Source organism: Ips typographus, linkage group LG12 (assembly GCF_016097725.1).
Source record: "Ips typographus isolate SLU linkage group LG12, UJ_Ityp_2.0, whole genome shotgun sequence".
NCBI classification, from domain to species: Eukaryota; Metazoa; Arthropoda; class Insecta; order Coleoptera; family Curculionidae; genus Ips; species Ips typographus.
The window spans coordinates 1,176,212-1,194,357 of NC_138433.1; the positions used below are offsets into that span (position 1 = coordinate 1,176,212).

At 37.3% G+C, this 18,146-nt stretch overlaps 6 protein-coding genes across 14 annotated transcripts in view; 1 reads left to right on the top strand and 5 right to left on the bottom strand.

The window, feature by feature from the left end:
- The window catches only part of Trpgamma (Transient receptor potential cation channel gamma), a 34,122-nt gene that overhangs the window by 498 nt on the left and 15,478 nt on the right, over positions 1-18,146 (top strand). For 2 of the 5 annotated variants that reach the window (XM_081990620.1, XM_081990621.1), the window contains exon 1: positions 17,618-17,758. In XM_081990620.1, coding sequence (XP_081846746.1) covers positions 17,719-17,758 — 40 coding nt within the window. In that variant the 5' untranslated portion in view covers positions 17,618-17,718. Of the gene's footprint in view, positions 1-516; positions 629-8,464; positions 8,508-17,617; positions 17,759-18,146 lie in introns of those variants that run through there. The other 3 variants (XM_081990623.1, XM_081990622.1, XM_081990624.1) reach the window with 3 other exon arrangements.
- Positions 1,234-3,912, bottom strand: LOC145736292 (sphingomyelin phosphodiesterase-like). 2 transcript variants are annotated; one of them, XM_081990627.1, is made up of 10 exons: positions 3,755-3,912; positions 3,536-3,697; positions 3,256-3,419; positions 2,786-3,163; positions 2,561-2,733; positions 2,318-2,509; positions 2,095-2,265; positions 1,718-1,895; positions 1,477-1,667; positions 1,234-1,422 (listed from the first exon to the last, which is right to left on the bottom strand). In XM_081990627.1, the coding sequence occupies exons 1-10, from the start codon at positions 3,810-3,812 to the stop codon at positions 1,275-1,277; spliced, it is 1,815 nt and encodes a 604-aa protein (XP_081846753.1). In that variant the 5' UTR covers positions 3,813-3,912; the 3' UTR covers positions 1,234-1,274. The 2 variants fall into 2 exon arrangements, with proteins under 2 accessions (XP_081846753.1, XP_081846754.1); XM_081990628.1 differs by having other exon boundaries at positions 3,536-3,694; positions 3,755-3,889.
- On the bottom strand, positions 4,108-6,539 carry LOC145736298 (sphingomyelin phosphodiesterase-like). The gene is made up of 10 exons (XM_081990636.1): positions 6,381-6,539; positions 6,005-6,321; positions 5,807-5,953; positions 5,531-5,752; positions 5,297-5,466; positions 5,047-5,241; positions 4,825-4,995; positions 4,586-4,766; positions 4,342-4,532; positions 4,108-4,284 (listed from the first exon to the last, which is right to left on the bottom strand). The coding sequence occupies exons 1-10, from the start codon at positions 6,445-6,447 to the stop codon at positions 4,137-4,139; spliced, it is 1,809 nt and encodes a 602-aa protein (XP_081846762.1). The 5' UTR covers positions 6,448-6,539; the 3' UTR covers positions 4,108-4,136.
- Positions 9,720-11,243, bottom strand: LOC145736302 (uncharacterized). Of its 3 annotated transcripts, none has more exons than XM_081990644.1 (5): positions 11,078-11,243; positions 10,649-11,024; positions 10,312-10,509; positions 10,101-10,271; positions 9,720-10,049 (listed from the first exon to the last, which is right to left on the bottom strand). In XM_081990644.1, the coding sequence occupies exons 1-5, from the start codon at positions 11,214-11,216 to the stop codon at positions 9,779-9,781; spliced, it is 1,155 nt and encodes a 384-aa protein (XP_081846770.1). In that variant the 5' UTR covers positions 11,217-11,243; the 3' UTR covers positions 9,720-9,778. The 3 variants fall into 3 exon arrangements, with proteins under 3 accessions (XP_081846770.1, XP_081846768.1, XP_081846771.1); XM_081990642.1 differs by having other exon boundaries at positions 10,649-11,027; positions 11,078-11,240; XM_081990645.1 differs by having other exon boundaries at positions 10,101-10,262; positions 10,649-11,027; positions 11,078-11,239.
- Positions 11,818-13,753, bottom strand: LOC145736306 (uncharacterized). Of its 2 annotated transcripts, XM_081990649.1 has the most exons (4): positions 13,594-13,753; positions 13,152-13,538; positions 12,078-13,115; positions 11,818-12,022 (listed from the first exon to the last, which is right to left on the bottom strand). In XM_081990649.1, the coding sequence occupies exons 1-3, from the start codon at positions 13,664-13,666 to the stop codon at positions 13,015-13,017; spliced, it is 561 nt and encodes a 186-aa protein (XP_081846775.1). In that variant the 5' UTR covers positions 13,667-13,753; the 3' UTR covers positions 11,818-12,022; positions 12,078-13,014. The 2 variants fall into 2 exon arrangements, with proteins under 2 accessions (XP_081846775.1, XP_081846774.1); XM_081990648.1 differs by having other exon boundaries at positions 12,078-13,538.
- On the bottom strand, positions 14,452-15,234 carry LOC145736307 (uncharacterized). The gene is made up of 3 exons (XM_081990650.1): positions 15,077-15,234; positions 14,676-14,979; positions 14,452-14,617 (listed from the first exon to the last, which is right to left on the bottom strand). The coding sequence occupies exons 1-3, from the start codon at positions 15,156-15,158 to the stop codon at positions 14,512-14,514; spliced, it is 492 nt and encodes a 163-aa protein (XP_081846776.1). The 5' UTR covers positions 15,159-15,234; the 3' UTR covers positions 14,452-14,511.

Genomic DNA, 18,146 nt, shown 5'->3' on the forward strand with positions numbered 1-18,146 from the left:
TTGGCGGTTCTGGACGTTTTTCAAAAATTCTTTAGAAATTGTCGGAAAACGGGTAATTTTGCCTTAAATCAGGGTTAATTTGTATACAGTGTGTCTCAGAGTTAACGCAAAAGGTAGGTTAAGTTAGACCACATCGGATCATATATTTTGATGACTAAAATTGTCTACAAAGTGTTTTTCACCAAAAATTCAAAAATATCATCAGTTTTGTAAGTGACGATTGACTTGAGTGCGAATATCGAACTGGTGTTGATAGAACTTTTCAAATTTCACCATAACAAAACGTTAACAAATTTTCATGTAAATTTATATTGATTGGGCCAGATGTGGTCCACATTCCCTTCATTAAAGTACGAGAAATCATAAGTTAATTTTACGGGGAAAATAAATGAGAGCCTTTCAGGGAAACTTTTATCCGGCTGATAAGGGCAAAAATACCCGTTTTCGCATTAAAAAAACGATATTTTTCCGCGCTTCAGACATCAAGCAAAAGGATTGATAACGTTTTACGAGAAAATTATCCCTCGGGAACCGATTCGGAACGGCTTGGACTCTTAACCGGTTCCATCTGGATAGAATACGGAGAAAATCACGGGCTATTGCCGCCAAGCGCGGCAAAAAGGTCAAAGTAAGTGTTTTTGACAGTGTTTTTTTACTAATTTTGACAGTTAAAATGTCCGCCAGTACTTACATGTGAATACTCTTGAGCTACCGAAATATCCGAACCACTAGTTAACTAAATAAACAATTCTTAATAAATATCAATCACTACACAATCAATATTATCGATTTTATAGATATTTAACACCAAATTACCACGTCACTTTGACACACCAAAAACATCAAATTCACGGCCTACTTTAAATAAATTTATAGTGTTTGTGATTGGGTGTAATTCATTCAAACAAAAGGGGTACGATTCACAACGTCCAATTAGCGCGTTAGTCGTTGAAATATGTCAGTTTTGTAATACTGACTAGTGGAACAATGAACTGAAGTACTACTATATAGAGATGACACGAGTTTAATTATTAAATGTCATGTCTGTTTTTACCTTGCTGCTCTTTTTGACCTACACATTAATTTAATTCAATTACTAGAATGTTAATTGGGCCCTGTCGTAAACAGTGTAAATTAATGCAATTTCAGTTTCAGCTCACGTTTCACCCTGAAATTTCGTTAATAAATTATGGCATTATCACCGGAGTTGGTTGACTGAAACACTCTTCCTAATTTGTGTCTATGTTTTGTAATTTGAATTATTTTACACTGGATTAAACATGGTTGTTGTATAGTTCAGTGAACAAGTCGCATTGAGTCGAGTCCCCTACTCGACTGGTAACAATCTCGCACAAGTAATTCTTCTTGCAACTGTCATCGCAGCCAGACTCCAAAGCCTGATCAGCGTTTCTGTATCTAAAACTGAAAACAAATTTTAACAGTTTTAGAATTTCCGCTTGTTTTGTCGGGGTTTACATGTGATAAGCATCCAATAGGGTGTGATCGGCCACCATTTTGGAAACCAGCTCACCCAACTCGGCCGGGGCTAAACTGTTCACCTGGTAACTATCCCGGAACGAGTAGAGCTTGTACCAGTTTGGGGTGATTTCCGGGTCTAAATTAGCTTCAGTCAAGTTAAAAGTGTACTCGTGAGTGTCGATTACATCCTAAACCAACAGGGGATTAAACTTAGCAGTAAAATTCGGAAAAAACGTACAAAATTGTTGGTATCAATGTTGATAATCTTGAAACTAGGGTTAGATTTGTCGCAAATCACCGAAGCTCCATTAATGGCCACATTGATCGCCTCTGACGTGTTTGAGGAGCCGAACTGCACTGTAAATTGATCTTTATGGGTGTGACCGTTAAATTGGGCCGCCACTGTATTGGAAAATCTGTCAAAAATGCCATATCATTATAATCGGCACAAGGTAATAGATTAGATAACCCTTAATTTGACTACAACTGAATTAAGTAATTTTCTTGCATCACATTGAAATTAACACTATTCAGATACGGTTATCTGTGAGATAACTCTAACACCTGTTAAGTGGCTTTAATAATAAAAAAAACTGTTTGTTTAGGACAACCGACCTTTCAATAATTTTGTGATACTCCCGACTCCAAACTGGCAATAAATCCGACTTTCCACCAGGAATGTGAGACAAAATATGAACAACTTCCCCATTGTCCTCGGCTTCTTTCAAAGTATTGGCCAGCCAGGCTAGTTGACCTCCTGGATCTGTGTCGTTTTGGATTAGCCACCTGGATTAATGACTGTTTGAAGGAACAAACTTCAGGTTTATGGGATAACTACCAGTTTTCCAAGTAGGCTAGATTGCTGTTCAGCCCTACAATCCTCAGACCTTCTCTAGGGCTTGCGCTGTAGTAACCACCATTCAGAAGGTCTTCTTCTGAGCCCGGCAACCACTCGGAGAACTCGGACGCTATTAGACGGTATAACCATTCACTGGACAGTGACGAGTCTAGGACATCTTCAGGAGCAAATCTGGACAACCAAAACTAATCTACCACCTTAAAAGTTACTGAACAAACCTACTCATTGACAGGATTGGGCTCGTGGTTGCCTATAATAGGGTAAATGGGTTTACCCCCAAAGGCTGCCTTCATCTTCCCAAAAACGAGCTTCAAGTCTCTAGTGTTGTTCTCCACTGAGGTGCCCCACACTCTATGACTCACTATATCTCCAGTGAAGTAAACGTACTCAAATCCCTACAATGCTTACATACAGAATCACACCCGCTTTTCTAACCAAAAAACTTACAAATTCACTGGCCTTCCTGATTGCTTCATCCACTAAGGCTTCAGAAGAATCAACGTTGTTGTACTCAGCCCAGAATCCGCACACTGAACCGTCACTGTCTTCGGAATCTTCCTGGTCGATTTGGCAACACAGGGGTTCTTTGCACGCCACTGCCCTTCCAGGGGTGTACAAAGGATCGTAGTGGAAGTCAGAAATGTGCAGAACGTTGAAGGTTGACTCAGGATTGCTGGGGCTTTTTCTAGGCACTGTTGTCCCTACAGGTACGTCAATGGTCCATTCAAAAGTTGTGGAACTGCATCCAGATTTTTGGAGTAACAGGTCACAAACTCGTTCTCCAGTCACTTCAGGGTTGTGATCGATTATGTAACCCAAAATTGGCTGCAAAAGAGATTCTAGTCTTCAAGGGTTTTTGTTTGGTTTGTGAGTGAAAATTCTGCTGTTAAATGTTAATTAACAACCATAGAACTTACTAAATTCAAGTCAATCACTCCTTTACAAACGGCGGCGGTTTCAATACCACCAAGGGTGCAAACCGCCCCCGCCTCCAAGGCTATAATGTCCAAAGAGACGTTATTCCTCCTCTCGTCGATCAGAAAATTGGCAACAGTGTAACAGAGGGAACAAACGGTATTAGCTGTAAAGTCCACAAGTTGCAAAAAAACAGTGTGGGTAACTTGTGATTGGTCAAGAGAAATCAGCTGCTTTTTTTGACCAACCACAATCTACCGTACATTGTGGGTCAATTCAAACCTTCGAGTGTTTGAGTGATAGTGTAATCATAGTCAACATTGTCTGTAGACCTGAATAATTGAGGTACTTGGAGTTGTTTGAGGGTTTCGTTCAGTAATTCTAAGTTTTGCGTTTCGCTCAGTTCCTGCAAAGCTTCCTGGAGGTTTTGTATCAGAATTGCTTCTAGATGGAGTAAAATTGGAGTTGGTTTTGAGGTTAAAAATCTATGATTGTAGTTACCTTCGGTATTTGCCCTAATTCCAGCAACAAGCACCAGAAACCCTAGAAAGGCAAACATTTTGCTGACACTAAAACACAAACTAGCTTTCTTGGTTGTTTTGTTCAATTGGGGTACTTGAAAAGTTCTATCAATCTTGCTGTATGTAGTTTCAGGGATTAGGGAACAATAAATGACACACTTAACTGATTTAGGTAATTCTTCATTGTCACACATTTCAAGTGTTTTCTAGTGTTTTTTGATACCTCTCTGCATACAGTTGGTTTAAAGGACATTTACTTTTTTGCCAGGAAATTCCACTTGAAAAACTTGTAATCAAGGGAACACTCAAGTCACCATTTTGTTGTCTCAAGTGTTAAATTAATCAAAACTGTTTTATTTTATCTACAAATTGTCATCGTACAACTGTTTTAAATAATCGCATTTCTCCGTTTCGCCGTATACTGCGGTCGACAGCTCGCACAGATACTTTTTCTGACAGTCCTCGTTGCATCCACTAGCCACCGCAGGATCCGAGTATTTGTATCTATATCTTTGTATATTTTTTTAGTATATTACTGTGCCTGTTATCTAGCAAGATAATACTTACAGATGATACTCTCCTAACTGAGTGTGATTGGTCGCCATAGTTAGCAACATATTGCCAATGTCTCTAGGGTGTAGACTTGGAACGTTAAAGTCCCGTTTAAAGGAGTAGATTTGGTACCATTCAGGTGATTTTCCTGAATCCTGATTGGCTTGAGTCAAATTGAATGTGTACTGATCGATATCTACCAAATTCTACAAAATTAATAAGTAGATTAACCTTTTTACTCGTAATCAACAGTTGTTACAAAAGTGTCTTGGTCCACGTGATAAATCTTGAAACTCGGATTGGCCTGGTCGTATGGCACTATAGAAGCCCCGTTCCAGCCCACATTGATGGCCTCATCAGGGTTGGACACGTTGTAATGGACTTGGAAAGTATCCACATGCACGTGACCAGTAAACTGACCGGTAATAGTGTTGGCAAATCTATTTAAAAAAAATCAGTTTCATGATGATTCAGATAAGTTTTAATTGCTGTAGAAACCTGTTAATAATTCTGTTGTACTCCCTGGACCAAACTTTCAAAATGTCCACCGATCCAGTGGGAATATGCCCCAAAATGTGGACGCTCTCCCCTTGGGCTTCAGCTTCTTCCAAAACTTCCACCAACCAACTTAACTGACCGAAAGGATCCACGTCATTCTGCAACAACCACCTGCAACCATCCCCAATTCACTTTCAACCCTTAAGTTCCTTAAAAACTTACCAACAAGCTCGGTAGGCCACGTTGGAGTTTAAAACCACCACCCTGAAACCATCCCTAGGGGAAACAGTGTAATAACCACCTTTCCTGATGGTCTCCAAGGCGGATTCTGGCAGCCATTCCGCCCATTCCGTCTCAATTAAGCTGAACAACCATTGGGTGGATATGTTGGCTGGAATTTGGTCGTCAGAAACAAACCTGAAACTCTTTTCAATCCAGTTTTGTGCTACAAATTCTTAGTATAGAGTTTTACTGGTTTAAGGGGGAGGATTCATGGTTGCCTAACACTGGATAAACTGGAACGGCGAATCCATTTTTGAGCTTTTTCAGGAATTTGTCGATTAGGTCAGCATTGCCTTCTTGGGTTGTCGACCAAATTCGATGACTGATTATATCTCCAGTGAAGTAAACGTAGTCAACATCCTGATACAAAATACGTATGTCTGAATAATCTGTTTCCATTAATCAATTTGATTAAACAACTTACAAAAGTGTTTGCAAATCGAATCACTTCATCGACCAGACTTTCGGACACGTCGTTGCCATATTCAGCCCAAAATCCGCAGGAGTTGCCCTCGGTACCGTCCTCCTGGTCGCTTTGGCAACACAGCGGTTCCGAGCAAACCTTCATTTTGTTTTGAGTGTACAACGTATCCACGTGCATATCGGTGATTTGGAGGACTTTAAACGTGGAGGTTGAGTCAGCGTGCTGAAAACGCCATTTTAGGACAGTGTGAAATCACGTGACATTTGCGACAGTTACGAAATCTTTTGCTGGTGAGTGTCCTTCGGGCAAATCTACGGTCCATTCGATATTGGTAAAGTTACACCCGTTGTCTTGGAGCAGAATGTCGCAAAACTTGGCAGGGTTTAAGTCTGGATTGTTATCCATAATGTACAGTAAAATATCCTGAGAAACACCACACTGGAAACTACTCTACACACTTGAAACTCACCTTACAGCATTCAGGTAGATGGTTCCGTTACACACTCTTGGTGTTTCAATGTCCAAAAGTTCGCAAATAGTCTGGGCTTCCGCCATAATTCCTGTGCTACTCATCCCCAATTTTCGTTCGTCTACCAGAAAATTGGCAACGATGGAGCATAAATTGCACGCCACGTCACTGGTCAAAGTGGACTGGACGGTGTTGCCAAGCGTTTCGGTTGTCCGGAAAAAATGGGTCAGTTGAAACTGAGATAAAGCTACGTCGAGGTAGTCTGGACGCAGTTGAGTTTCAATGTACTCCTCAAAACCTTGTTGGATGAGTTCGAGAGCCTCTGGAAAAACCAAGAAAAATATGACAACACTGTCGAGATTACAGGGTGGTAAAACGTACCATTTTGACCAATCTGAGCACAAGTAGACCAACCACAAAACAGTAAAATAATGATTAATTTAGTCATTTTTTTAATCTGGATTAGTTGAAAACTCTCGAACTTCTAAATTACTCGCAAGACGGTATTCCAATATATTTACAACATTTATACAGGGTGGTACCCAACTGACAACTGAATAATGGTTTTTTTTAGAGCAGACACTTTTGCAATTCAGGACGGTCCTGTCTAATTAAAATCTAATCTAATTTAAGATAATATTGAGGTAAACACTTGTAAAGTTTAACACTAAATTGCAATGCTATACTCAACACGTGTGTTTTACAGGTATTTGACCGGTAATTAGTCAATTACAAAATAGTTGAAATTCTCTTGAAATAATTTAGTCAGTGTGGTAAATCCAAAACCGACCATAGGAAAACCGTGTAACGGACAGAGAAACGTACATTATTGCATGCGCGGGACTAAGACAGAAAACGAAAAAAATATCAAGTAGGCCATATTTTCAGCGCGCTGTTGCCAAACGCCAAGCCTGTCACTGTCAGTGTAATTGTTTTTGTTTACTTTCAATTTGAGAATTGAGGTTAGATTTTAATCGCAGATAACAGATGAAATATTACTACAATAAGGACTCAACAAATAGACAGAAATTGGAATGGAAATAAATTAGAAATAATCCAACAACAAAATTAATTTTGTTGGCGGTATTGAATACTTGGCGTTTGGCAACAGCGCGCTGAAAATATGGCCTACTTGATATTTTTTTCGTTTTCTGTCTTAGTCACGCGCATGCAATAATGTACGTTTCTCTGTCCGTTACACGGTTTTCCTATGGTCGCTTTTGGATTTACCACACCTGTATGTGTTCGAACGTTATTTAAAATCTGATGAGTACGTTTACCACAGACAAGTTTAAACTTTTGTCCCAGTTTTATTTGAATTCACGTAGAGTGTGTAAATTAAACACAATTCTGTTTTTGTTTTAGATTAGAAGTGGTTGAGTTATCAAGGGTGCGGGAAGACTAGACAAAAGGAAAGGGAATTGTTTAAATGGCTATACATTTCATCTCAATTTGCTGACATTAGCTCGATTCCAGTCTCCCGAAAATGATGGTTTCTCCATTTATAGAAATTGAATGGACGACGTGGAAATTGGCATCCAGCCAAGTTTGGTTAGGTCAAGACGGATTTTCGGTCAAAACTGGCATGGAAGTTTCAAAATTACACATCGGAAACATGTGGCATGAAGAGAGACATATTTAGAAATCAATACGCCAAACAAAGATGACGACTTTGTAAGTGACAGCTGTCAGCCTGCCACAAAATAACTTATGTGACTGGTTAGCTTTAATTCTGTTTAACTTAATTAGTATACAGGGTGGTTCAATCAAAGTAACTGTTACATTTAACAGGAACAAACATTAACAACCAACGAAACATTGGAAGCCCTTTTATTGTTCTTAAATCAGCAATACAACTCCCTTAACGGTAACTTCCACCCCTTTGCACCCTGACCTCGTTCATTCGAGTGCACGAATGCAAAGGCAAGCATACCGATTCCGAAATATCGACTTAAATGCGTGTCATCGGCCTACCTGTAAACATTAACGGGGTCTTTGACACATTGACCCGTCGACGGCGGCTTAGGGGGCTGCATTTCCGGAAAAGGGGGCCGAAAATCCGGAATCGCGTGCTATTGCAAATTTACGGTAAAAACCATTTTGTCCACAATTTAGACCATGCAGTTTTGACGATTATACGTTGCATAGTTGAGATGAATATGGCTTAATTTCGCTTAACATCAGGAGAACCTTCAACGGTAGTTCCCATAAGAATGCCAAAATGTTTCAAGCTAATTTTGCCTTTATTTTTATTGAATTCACTTATTTCAAATAGGACATCCTGTGTAATTTAATAATTTGTACCTAAGGTGCTAAAATGTATCAAACTAATTTCACTCTTCTGGAATCACTCCATTTATTCGGAAAGAGGAAATTAAGACGGACTACGTTAATCCAGTGCCTTATTATGAATTCAGATTGGATTTTGATAAACCCCAGGGCTGATTCAAATTTTTTTGTTACAGTTTTCGGAATGGACGGATCATGACGACGGCGGTCCCAATCAAGGTAAGTACGGTCCTGTCGACCAGACAGCCCAATCAACTAGTAATAAGTAAACATACTTTTTTCATTGCAAAAGTGGTTTAGTTTACTCCAGTTTTGGGTAAATATTTATTTCCGGGTGCAGTTTATGATCTGGAACGGTTTATAGAAATCTCATATTATTGGGAACGTGGGAGGAATTTGTCGTTTCTCGGACAGGGGAAAAAGGGCGAGACGTTTCCTTAACTTTTTATTAAATCGATGTGCCAACGGTGTAAAAGTTAAAAATCGATATGTTTTCGTTTCGAAAACTACACACTTGAGAGTTATTTTCATTGCTCTGAGTTGGCAACTCTGTTTAATTGCTCCTCTCCTCTCTTTATGGTCCTCTCATGTACAGTATTTTTGTAAATCTCAGCACAGTGATTGGTCAAAAAATTTAATCAATTTTTTCATGTCAAAGAAAAAAGAAACCTTTATTAAACTACATATTAACGGTTGGAGTAAATTACTTAATTATATCTGCGATGATATCAGATGCGACATTTATTGCAACTTGGATACCTAATTGGCCTACAACCATTGCTACTTTTCCCAGGACTCCCCTCTTCGGTCTGGTTCTGGATTCCACATTTTCTAAAGCAACTTCACCATAACCTGTTTATTTTTGTTAATTTATATCGTAGCTATTTTACTTACTTGGTCTACATTGCACTTCTACCAACAAAACAAAGAAAAGTGCCAAAAGCACTACACGGAACCCTGAAAACATTTCTATAACAATTTCGTCTCAATAAGTGAACTTACTGCTCTAAGACTTATGGTTTTATATACTTGTAAAGGATTTTTTATTATACATATCAATAGTAATTTTTTAATATTACATTATTTAGAAAATATTATGATAACTAAAAACGTTTTAATGATCTGGGAATTCCAAGAGTTGATTAAATTTACCAGGTTCGGAATTAAAGGAAATTATAAATATACAAAAATGCAACCCGCATTACACCCATGTGTGTGGTTGGCTGCATATTTAAGGCAAGCCAAAAACTTAAAACACTCACAACTTCGTTAACTTGTCAAGATTTTATAATTTTTTTAGGTTTGTAAGTTTAGTGTGAGTAGTTTGTTATTGGTCAAATAAAAGCTGAAATTTGCTTTTTTGACCAATCACAAACTTTTCTTGCGTACTGTCAATACTAATTGTTACAGCCAATCCTGTAAGAATACTAATTTGTTTCAAACTAATTTCGTCTTTATTTTACATCAAATTTCACGCAAACCGTTTCTGACTATTGTTGGTATCTAATATCTATAAGGGGGCCTAAAGCGTCAATTTCATTCTGGACATGAGCACCATCATCTTTACCATTTGCCACAGAGGAGGTTTCGCTGTTGGTGGTTGGTGATTTTGGTGGTAATTTTCTTCCAGTACTTGGGGTAGCTCTGATAAATGAAGGGTCCAACTGTTCGTCCTCATTATCCGGTTTTTGCCCATTTGTTTCTGGTACTTTCAGTGGTTTAACTGTTGTAGTAGTAAGTTTGGTGACCGTGGTCTTTGTACTGCAAAAGATTCAGTTGGTTTTTGGTATTCTAGAATCTTTAAACTAATACCTTTCCTCAAGAGGTTTACGACTGGTGGTGGTAAGGGGCTCAATATTAGGTTTTATGCTAGTTTGAACGATTTGAGTGGTTGTGATGGTGCTTTTTTCTGTAGTCGTCTGCTGCTCACTCTTTGAGGGTTCAGTGCCGTTTTGAGTGTTTGAGGCATTTTTTCTGCACAAACTAGTTCAATCTAACAATTAAGTTCAGACACTATTTATACCTGTTATCTGGATTGTTGGGTGCAACTGGAGGTGGGAAACCATTATGATTATAGAATGGTGGAAGTGCTACATTAAGGTGAATGTTAATTGATGTATTCTGCTGGTTAGCTGATCCCGTACATGGACCTCTATTGGTGACGTCACTGCAATTTGAGGCTGGACTAGTTTGAGGAGTTGTCAGTTCTTGCTCTACAGGTCTAAAATCAAAGTCATCATATTATTTCAATTATATTCTCTTGGTACGTAAGGTCGAAATTAGCATGACACTTGCCGTTATAAATAAAGTAGGTGAGTACGATTTTGGTCCTTATTAGCGTGATTTTGTTAGAGACTTACCGAGTTTTAAAGTGTTGAATTATTGTAGTTGGTTGAGGAGTAATCGTAGAATTAGGTTCAGTGATGTTAAAAAATGGCAGTGGAACCCAGTGGTGAAAATTGTTGATAATAGTGTGATAATGGGCGTTGTTGGAATTTGCAACGTCAGATTTCGTGTCCGTTTGGACTGTTACGGTAACTTGTTGGTTAGGTAGAGGTTTTCGAGGAGGTGGTCTCCTTTTTGGATGCGGGTGTGGTTTTTTGTGGTTGGGTCGTTTTGGACACTTTTTCCGATTGGGACATGGTGGACGTTTAGGTGGTGGATGCCCTTTATTTTTACCATTCCCGCGATGCGCTTCTCTAATTGATCTGGAGATTGGCTTAACCGATTCAAGGCCTGCTAAATTGTTAAAATTAACCTAAAACAACAACAGTCAAATATCAACTTACCACTTCTGCTTTCAACATCATTGAATGAAAGTGCGAAAAGTGCTAAAAACACTAATAATTCAAGCTGCAACCACATATTATTCAGTGGTTTAAAAATAACTGACGCTAATAATTCAAGCTGCAACTTTATAGTTATCATGAGTGATAAGTTCTGGAAAATCCATTATTTAAATTGGAACGTTTTAATGATAGTTATGTTATCTGTTGCGAATGTCAAAGAGCAAGTTCAATACGCCAAGAAACAAACGATTTTGCTTTAATTAATTAAATAACAATCAATTAGCAAACCTATATTTTTCACAACATATTAAGAGTTGTAGTTAATTACAAATTAATGCTGTATTGGAACTATATTTGTTGAATTCTGAAAGATGCCACCAAATCAGGACACCCAATAATCATAACCTGTTTTTTGGTCAGTTTATAGTTTAACCAGTAAAACGTGCCACAATCACTGCACGAAACACTAAAAACCTTTTTATAACAATTTTACATATCAATGGAAGTAATCAATTGCATTTTCTAGGAAAATTATGACCAATCTAAAATGATCTGAGATTTCCAAGAGGAAGCGGAATTAAAGTCAACTTGGCTTCGTTGTTTGTGATTGGTAACTTAACCGGAGTAGCTCCAATTTAGATAATTATCATGTGATTTATTAATAAGGAATTCCTGGAGATTCCAATTAAAATTGGGGGAGTTTTAGTTAAATTTTGATGTTTGAGAGCACTCCAAAAAAGTACGCATAAACACTTTTATTTTTTTAGTACATGTTAACTGTTGTAGGTAATTAATAATTAGTGCTGGCCTCCTTGGTCTCCTTTTGGAACCATTTCTGCTACATTCACCAAGATGTTTTTAACCAGATCACCCACACTTCGTAAGATTTGATCAGGTGAATTAGGTGCTCCGGTCCAGCTCTGGTTTCCAAGTTTTCTAAAGCAACTTCACCATAAGCTGTTAGTTTTTTGTTAGTTTATATTGTATCCATTTCACTTACTTGTCTTGCATTGCACTTCTACCAGTAAAAGGCAGAAAAGTGCCAAAATCATTGCACGTAACACTGGAAACATGTTTATAACAATTTCACGTTAAATGTAGTTCTAGCTCTCAAGCGTTTGGTTTTATACACTTTCAAAGGTTTTTTTTATAACAAAAGATCATTGAGAAGCAATAAACAAGAAGTGATTCATTGCATTTTCTATGAAGAGCATAAAGAGTGCATTTAGTTCGTTTGAACAGGGTCGGAATTAGATAAATTGTACAAATGAAATCTGCTCGCCTAAATCGCAACATTATTGGTGGTTTGTGATTGGTCAATAAAAAGCAGCCAGCTTGAAAAGCTGCTTTTTTTGACCAATCACAAACTATACTCTCTGTCCTGAGATTAGACAAATTTGTTATTTTTTGACATCTGGAGTTAAGCAAATTTTAAATTACGTCTCTCACTACTTGTTTTGCATTAAATTTCGTTATTTCAGATTTTTTAAAAGTTTTATTACATAACTTCATTAATTCTTGACATAGCAGGATTAATTTTTCTACATACACTACTTTTTAGGACCTCCACAATTACAATGTACACATTGTAGTAAAAATGTACAGGGTGATACTTTTTAAAAATTTAATTGTAACTTTTTTATACAATTTCTTTAGCATCTCTTATGGAAAATTTCATTTCGGCGCTTTCGATTGGTATGTTTCGTGCAAAACCAATGTATTGCCACACTGTTTCAGGGACATTTGAGAGAGCAGGATACAGATACGTTAGTTTTGCACTAAACTTGCCAATCGAAAACGCCATTTCACTGTAGTCATGTGATTTATTAGTGACAGTTATCAAAACTTTTTTGTGGGTATTCCAAATGTCATTTTGGCAAGTGATAACAAAACAAAAACCATCTAAAGCAGTAAAGTAGGACTATATTAGTGATATTTTAATTTTTTACATTTCTGTAATACACTGGTTGAGCTGCCAGATCTGGATTAGGGTGTATTGTTAAAATTGGTGGATATTGAGGTTGCATTTTGGTAGTATCTGGCATTTGAGGTTGTGGTTGCATGTTGGTATAACTGGGCATTTGTCGTTGATAGTTGAAGGTTTGAGGTTGGTACATTTCTGGTGGAAGATACGGACCAAACCAATTATTTGAACTGGGCGTAACTTGGGTTGGTTTTGGAGATTTGTCATCACCTTCCCCAATTGTAATATGAGTGCTCTGGTTCATATTATTTATGTATTCACGTCTTTGTGGTTGTGGACGTGGACGACGCGGTCTATGTGGTCCTGGACATTTTATTTTGTGGTTTTTTCTTTTTCGTCGTAGACAGTGGGCGCGGTGTCTGCGTACTCGCACTAGTACTGGTAAAGGTTGTGGCTCTTGATTCGTTATGGCTTCAACCATCGATAGTTCGGGAAGACCAACATATGATGCTGCTACAGGGTTGTCCACTTCTCTGCCTAGAACCAAACAATTATCAACCAAAAGTCAAAGATCAAAACTTACTTGGCCTACCCTTGACGTCATTAAGTAATGTCAACCAAACTGTCAAAACCACAAAACTGAACATTAATCTTGGTGCTGTCATGTTGGCAACTGAATTAAATTTCGTTCATCCAACTATCTTTATATTGCAAAAGTTTATCAAAATATTATTATTTTTACTACTGCAATGACCACAACAAAAATCTCTAATTAATGATAACCTAATTAGATAGGGTTTCAAATTAGGTCAGAAACAAAGCTCAAAGTAAATTTACTTTATTGTCAAGAATTAACATGTACTTTCAGTAACGGTCATCAGATGGCATTGCTGGTGCAGCGTCATGGTTAATATTGGCATTTGTCTAAATACGTTGATTCCTTATACGACTTCTTTGAATTTGCGCCCATTTGGTTTTCTTTCGACATCGCGTCTCTGGGCTGTCGCAAAAATACTGAAGAAGACTCAAATTCAGACACTAAACGGACATCTTCCAGTCCGGTCCTGAATTGGGGTATTTCCATAACATCGCCAACTAGAATTAATTAACCACTGGAAATTTGTATGTATTAGTGAATACAACTTACTTGGGTTAAAATGGAAACGAAAATAATGCACAAAAGGCAGATAATTGTAACAGCAGCATATTTTTAAAGAAACGTCTTTATGACAACTGACCACTAGACCATAACAATTGCAATATTCAATGCTGTGGACAAAGATAGGCAGAAAACTTCATAACTGACATGTGTCAGTGTGCTGGATGTCAACTGTCACCTGATGAAATTAATTCCATCTTTGTTCATCGCGTTGAATTGGCACTGTTCTCCCTTCCTGTCATTGGCCTGTAAATAATCCTGGAAATTATAAAAAAACTTATTGAAACTCGATTCTGGTGTTTATTCAGTAAATTTTAATTATTATTTTTTATTAGAAAATATACATTTTTATTATAATTTGGTTTTATTATTATTAGTGCGTGTAGTATTAGGAAATAGTCCTCCTACAATTTGATCGAGTATTGACGGGAAGGAACTGTTGTCTGCCGGAGTAGTCCTGACAAAAAGAAAACCGGTCATTCAGTATGAATAAGGCTAAAAAGTGGACAACTTACGTTTGAAGCTGTATTTTTGCTGTTGTTGGTTTTGTAGTGGTAGTGGTAGTGGTAGTTGTAGTTGGCTTTGTGGTAGTGGTAGTTGTAGTTGGCTTAGTGGTAGTGGTAGTTGTGGTAGTGGTAGTTGTAGTCTTCAACGTGGTAGTGGTAAAAATCTGCCTGCACTGCTGTAGCAATTTACAGTTGGGGGGTTTTTTAAATTTTTGACATCGTAAACATTGACCATTGGTCAGGCTCCCTGCAAACGGACACCCGCTATTCGGCAATATGAGTCCCCTATTGGGGTTAACCAAGGCAACACAACCTGAAAAAAAATGAGTTTTTCTTCAAACGATTCGTTCAGTTCAATGCAAATTTCTGGTAATTTCAATATGCATTGTTCTAGTAATTGTAATACTCACTGGATGTGCATTCGACGTCACTTTGTATCAGTGCAGTAAACGCAAGAATAACAAGGCTGGACAAAATTTTGTTTAAAAACATTGTAAATCAAGTCAAAGACCGTACTACATTTACTATTCAGCGACATTTGATTTTTATGGTGTAAAGCGGAAAATTGATAATTTATTATCCGTTTGAACGGAATTCGTATATTTAGAACAATGATAACACTGGTTTGCAACCAGTCAGTCCAGAAGGTCAACTAATCTGTGGTTTTCTACCCAATATAATGTTAAGCTTCTACAGAGCAATTAGGAGGGTGTTAGGGTTATGAAAACAAACACACTCTCTTTTCCATTTTCTATATGACTGAAATGATGAATCGCCTAACGTCATCAAGGAAATCATCGATTAATCCACAAATTAGATTGGACAAAGCCGAAAAGTCCAAATCGTGAGTGGAATCTTAATATTTCAGTAATGGCCTGAAAGTATTAACAGCTGCAAACTTTTAAAGAAAAAAACTCGATTATTTTCTTGTAAAAAGTACTTAAGACGTGGCAACAGTGTACTATCCCAGACACAGTGACCAAAAAAGTGTCAAATGCGGAGATTTACGCAAATGTGGATTTGACGTTCGTAATTTGGTAGTGTACGACTCGCACTTTATTTAATTTTCCGTCGACCGTGTATTAACAGCTGTTTACCATTATTTGAATTAAACAGAGAGAAATAGACGCACATTATTTAGTTGACATCCACCATTAGTGACAGAACTAACTGTCACTGTCATTGTCAAGGGTGCCTATGATTTCGGTTTGCCGTGATAATCGAAATGATTTAACCACCGCCTACTATACTAGAAAACCTAGAAGGTGCTTGTCAAAAATTCCAATATGGCGGAAAAGTGGTGACAGTTTGCGTTTGTTTGTATTGTGGAAATTGAGTTTTTTGACGATTAGATGAATTTTTACGGTTTAAAATCAAGACTTCAGGTTATTTGCTTAAATTATTTTTGTTTGTTGCCGTTCATAAGTTTTTCAAGCCACTTTGTAACAGCAATTCAGGAAAAAGCCCAACCGTGTCAGCTTTTTACTTTACAAAAAACCGGATCTAACTCAATAGTGGGTGAACACTGAATGATTTTACTCCAACACTATACTCAATGGTAAGTACCAGTGCTTTCTAGTACAGTAAACTTATTAGGTACTTGTTACATGCACAGGTATGTGAGGTTCATTTTAAAGCATCCTTCATTGTGAGAGCAACAAAAATAATTTTGAATGAATGTTCTTGGTAAAAAAATAAGAACCATTTACCAGTTTTGCTTACCTAGTTTCAAGGATTTACAGATTTACATTGAACAGTGTTTAAACTAGTTTGCTGTGTATTGTACTTTCCAGGATAAATGTTCTAACCAACTTGTTTAGCCTGGACTTGATTGTGTATAAAAAGCTCTATCTATACATATCTGGATCAGGAATGAACCTTTCTTGGATTTTTCACTCACAACTTGCAATCAACTACACGAAATAATAAAAAAAAAACCTATTTCTTTAGGCATTCTAGTATCGAGGGCGGTGGTTTAAGGCGTTAAAAAATTAAGATTATTAATCGCCAATTAATATAAGAGTTGGTTTCAACATTTTTCCGTCGCCTGTAGTCTATAATAAACGTTCCTAGAAAGTTTGAAAAAAACTAATTGTCAGTTGTAAACACAACACGGCAAACCGAAATCATAGGCACCCTTGACAATGACAGTGACAGTCGGTAATGGTGGATGTCAACTAAATAATGTGCGTCTATTTCTCTCTGTTACACAAATAAAGAAGGATGGAAAGTACTACGAGCGTTGGTGGTTGCCTATATGATAAAATCATGCATTAAAGGGACTCATTAATGAACGATTTTGCAATTGTGAATAATGAATAATCAAACTAATCCTTTTTGGATGATCTAAGACGGCAAAATTCACCAGATTGGAAGGTTAAACAAGGCGGGAAATTTATCAAGATTACCAATTTAGCGCTGAAAATGTCAACCACTCCGGAGAAATGGAGCGGAGGTTTGAACTTGGATCATTTCCCCCATCAAAGTCTCGAGGACTTAATATTAATTGCCCCGGCGACGGTGTTTTGGTGTACGTTAATGGAAAAACCGTACTGTTTATTAAATTCGTTATGGTTCATTTTCGCTTGCCACCACCTTCAATGTGCACGACAAATCCAATTAAGTCCTAGTGATTGTTTTCATGCGAATATCGACCATACGTTCAAATTTTGGTTTTTGAAGCAAACTTGACATCATCAGTTAATAAACGAAACCGATAAACAGGAATTACTGGGGAATTGAGGCTCGTACGCAATTTACCCCATATAGGGTGTCCTCCACAGTCTTTTTTTAATTCCAATTAATCAATCGACCGATTAAAAGGGTGATGGGACATCAATTATTGCGCACAGTGGCGTACTTTAAAATTTCAGTCAATAACAACGGTTAGTGTATTAGTGAAACGTTTATTTTTAGGCTCCCATCAAAGTTTGTGTATTGTTTTAATGAAAAATCGTATAAACTGTTTAACATGTCCTCTGTACGGTTCAGTATTATCCCGAGTGGCTTCTGTTAACGGTTTTAGTGGTTCGTTTATTGGTTTTTGTGCCTGATGAACAAATCCTACAAGGTGTTTAGTTTTGTCTGGATCAGTAAGCAATTTCAATTCTATTGAAAATGTCATCGTTTTTAATAACATCCAGCTGGATTTTATTCATTAATTTCTAAGCCTTGACATCATTTTTTTATTTATACAAAGTATATTTTTAGTGCAATAACATTTTTTTGACAATTTACATACTTCCTAACTAAGTACAATTTACGAGTTTGAACCACAAGGACTTTGGATATTTTTTATTATTGATTTACCAAAACTTAAGGAATAAAGAGAAAAAAATCACGGAAGGTAGTTTGGCTTTGTTGATGTCATTAAGGGTCAATTTTATTTGGTAGCACTTTTAATGCTTACGGTGAATCCTATTAAGTAGGCGATCTGTTTCAAGCCAATATGAACCTTACTGACATGTCAATTTATATTCT

Excerpts from the sequence above, each read along its gene's own strand:
- LOC145736292 (XM_081990627.1), bottom strand. The coding sequence starts at position 3,812 with ATGTTTGCCTTTCTAGGGTTTCTGGTGCTTGTTGCTGGAATTAGGGCA. Across the intron at positions 3,164-3,255 it reads GAGTGATTGACTTGAATTTA|CCAATTTTGGGTTACATAAT; the intron begins GTAAGTTCTATG and ends TCTCTTTTGCAG. Across the intron at positions 1,668-1,717 it reads ACATTGATACCAACAATTTT|GATGTAATCGACACTCACGA; the intron begins GTACGTTTTTTC and ends CTGTTGGTTTAG.
- LOC145736298 (XM_081990636.1), bottom strand. The coding sequence starts at position 6,447 with ATGACTAAATTAATCATTATTTTACTGTTTTGTGGTTGGTCTACTTGT. Across the intron at positions 5,753-5,806 it reads ACTCACCAGCAAAAGATTTC|CACGCTGACTCAACCTCCAC; the intron begins GTAACTGTCGCA and ends TGGCGTTTTCAG. Across the intron at positions 4,767-4,824 it reads TACAACAGAATTATTAACAG|ATTTGCCAACACTATTACCG; the intron begins GTTTCTACAGCA and ends TTTTTTAAATAG.
- LOC145736302 (XM_081990642.1), bottom strand. The coding sequence starts at position 11,216 with ATGATAACTATAAAGTTGCAGCTTGAATTATTAGCGTCAGTTATTTTT. Across the intron at positions 11,028-11,077 it reads TGATGTTGAAAGCAGAAGTG|CAGGCCTTGAATCGGTTAAG; the intron begins GTAAGTTGATAT and ends TTAACAATTTAG. Across the intron at positions 10,272-10,311 it reads CCCAACAATCCAGATAACAG|TTTGTGCAGAAAAAATGCCT; the intron begins GTATAAATAGTG and ends AGATTGAACTAG.
- LOC145736306 (XM_081990648.1), bottom strand. The coding sequence starts at position 13,666 with ATGACAGCACCAAGATTAATGTTCAGTTTTGTGGTTTTGACAGTTTGG. Across the intron at positions 13,539-13,593 it reads ATTACTTAATGACGTCAAGG|GCAGAGAAGTGGACAACCCT; the intron begins GTAGGCCAAGTA and ends GTTTGGTTCTAG.
- LOC145736307 (XM_081990650.1), bottom strand. The coding sequence starts at position 15,158 with ATGTTTTTAAACAAAATTTTGTCCAGCCTTGTTATTCTTGCGTTTACT. Across the intron at positions 14,980-15,076 it reads TGACGTCGAATGCACATCCA|GTTGTGTTGCCTTGGTTAAC; the intron begins GTGAGTATTACA and ends ATTTTTTTTCAG. Across the intron at positions 14,618-14,675 it reads GCAAAAATACAGCTTCAAAC|GACTACTCCGGCAGACAACA; the intron begins GTAAGTTGTCCA and ends TCTTTTTGTCAG.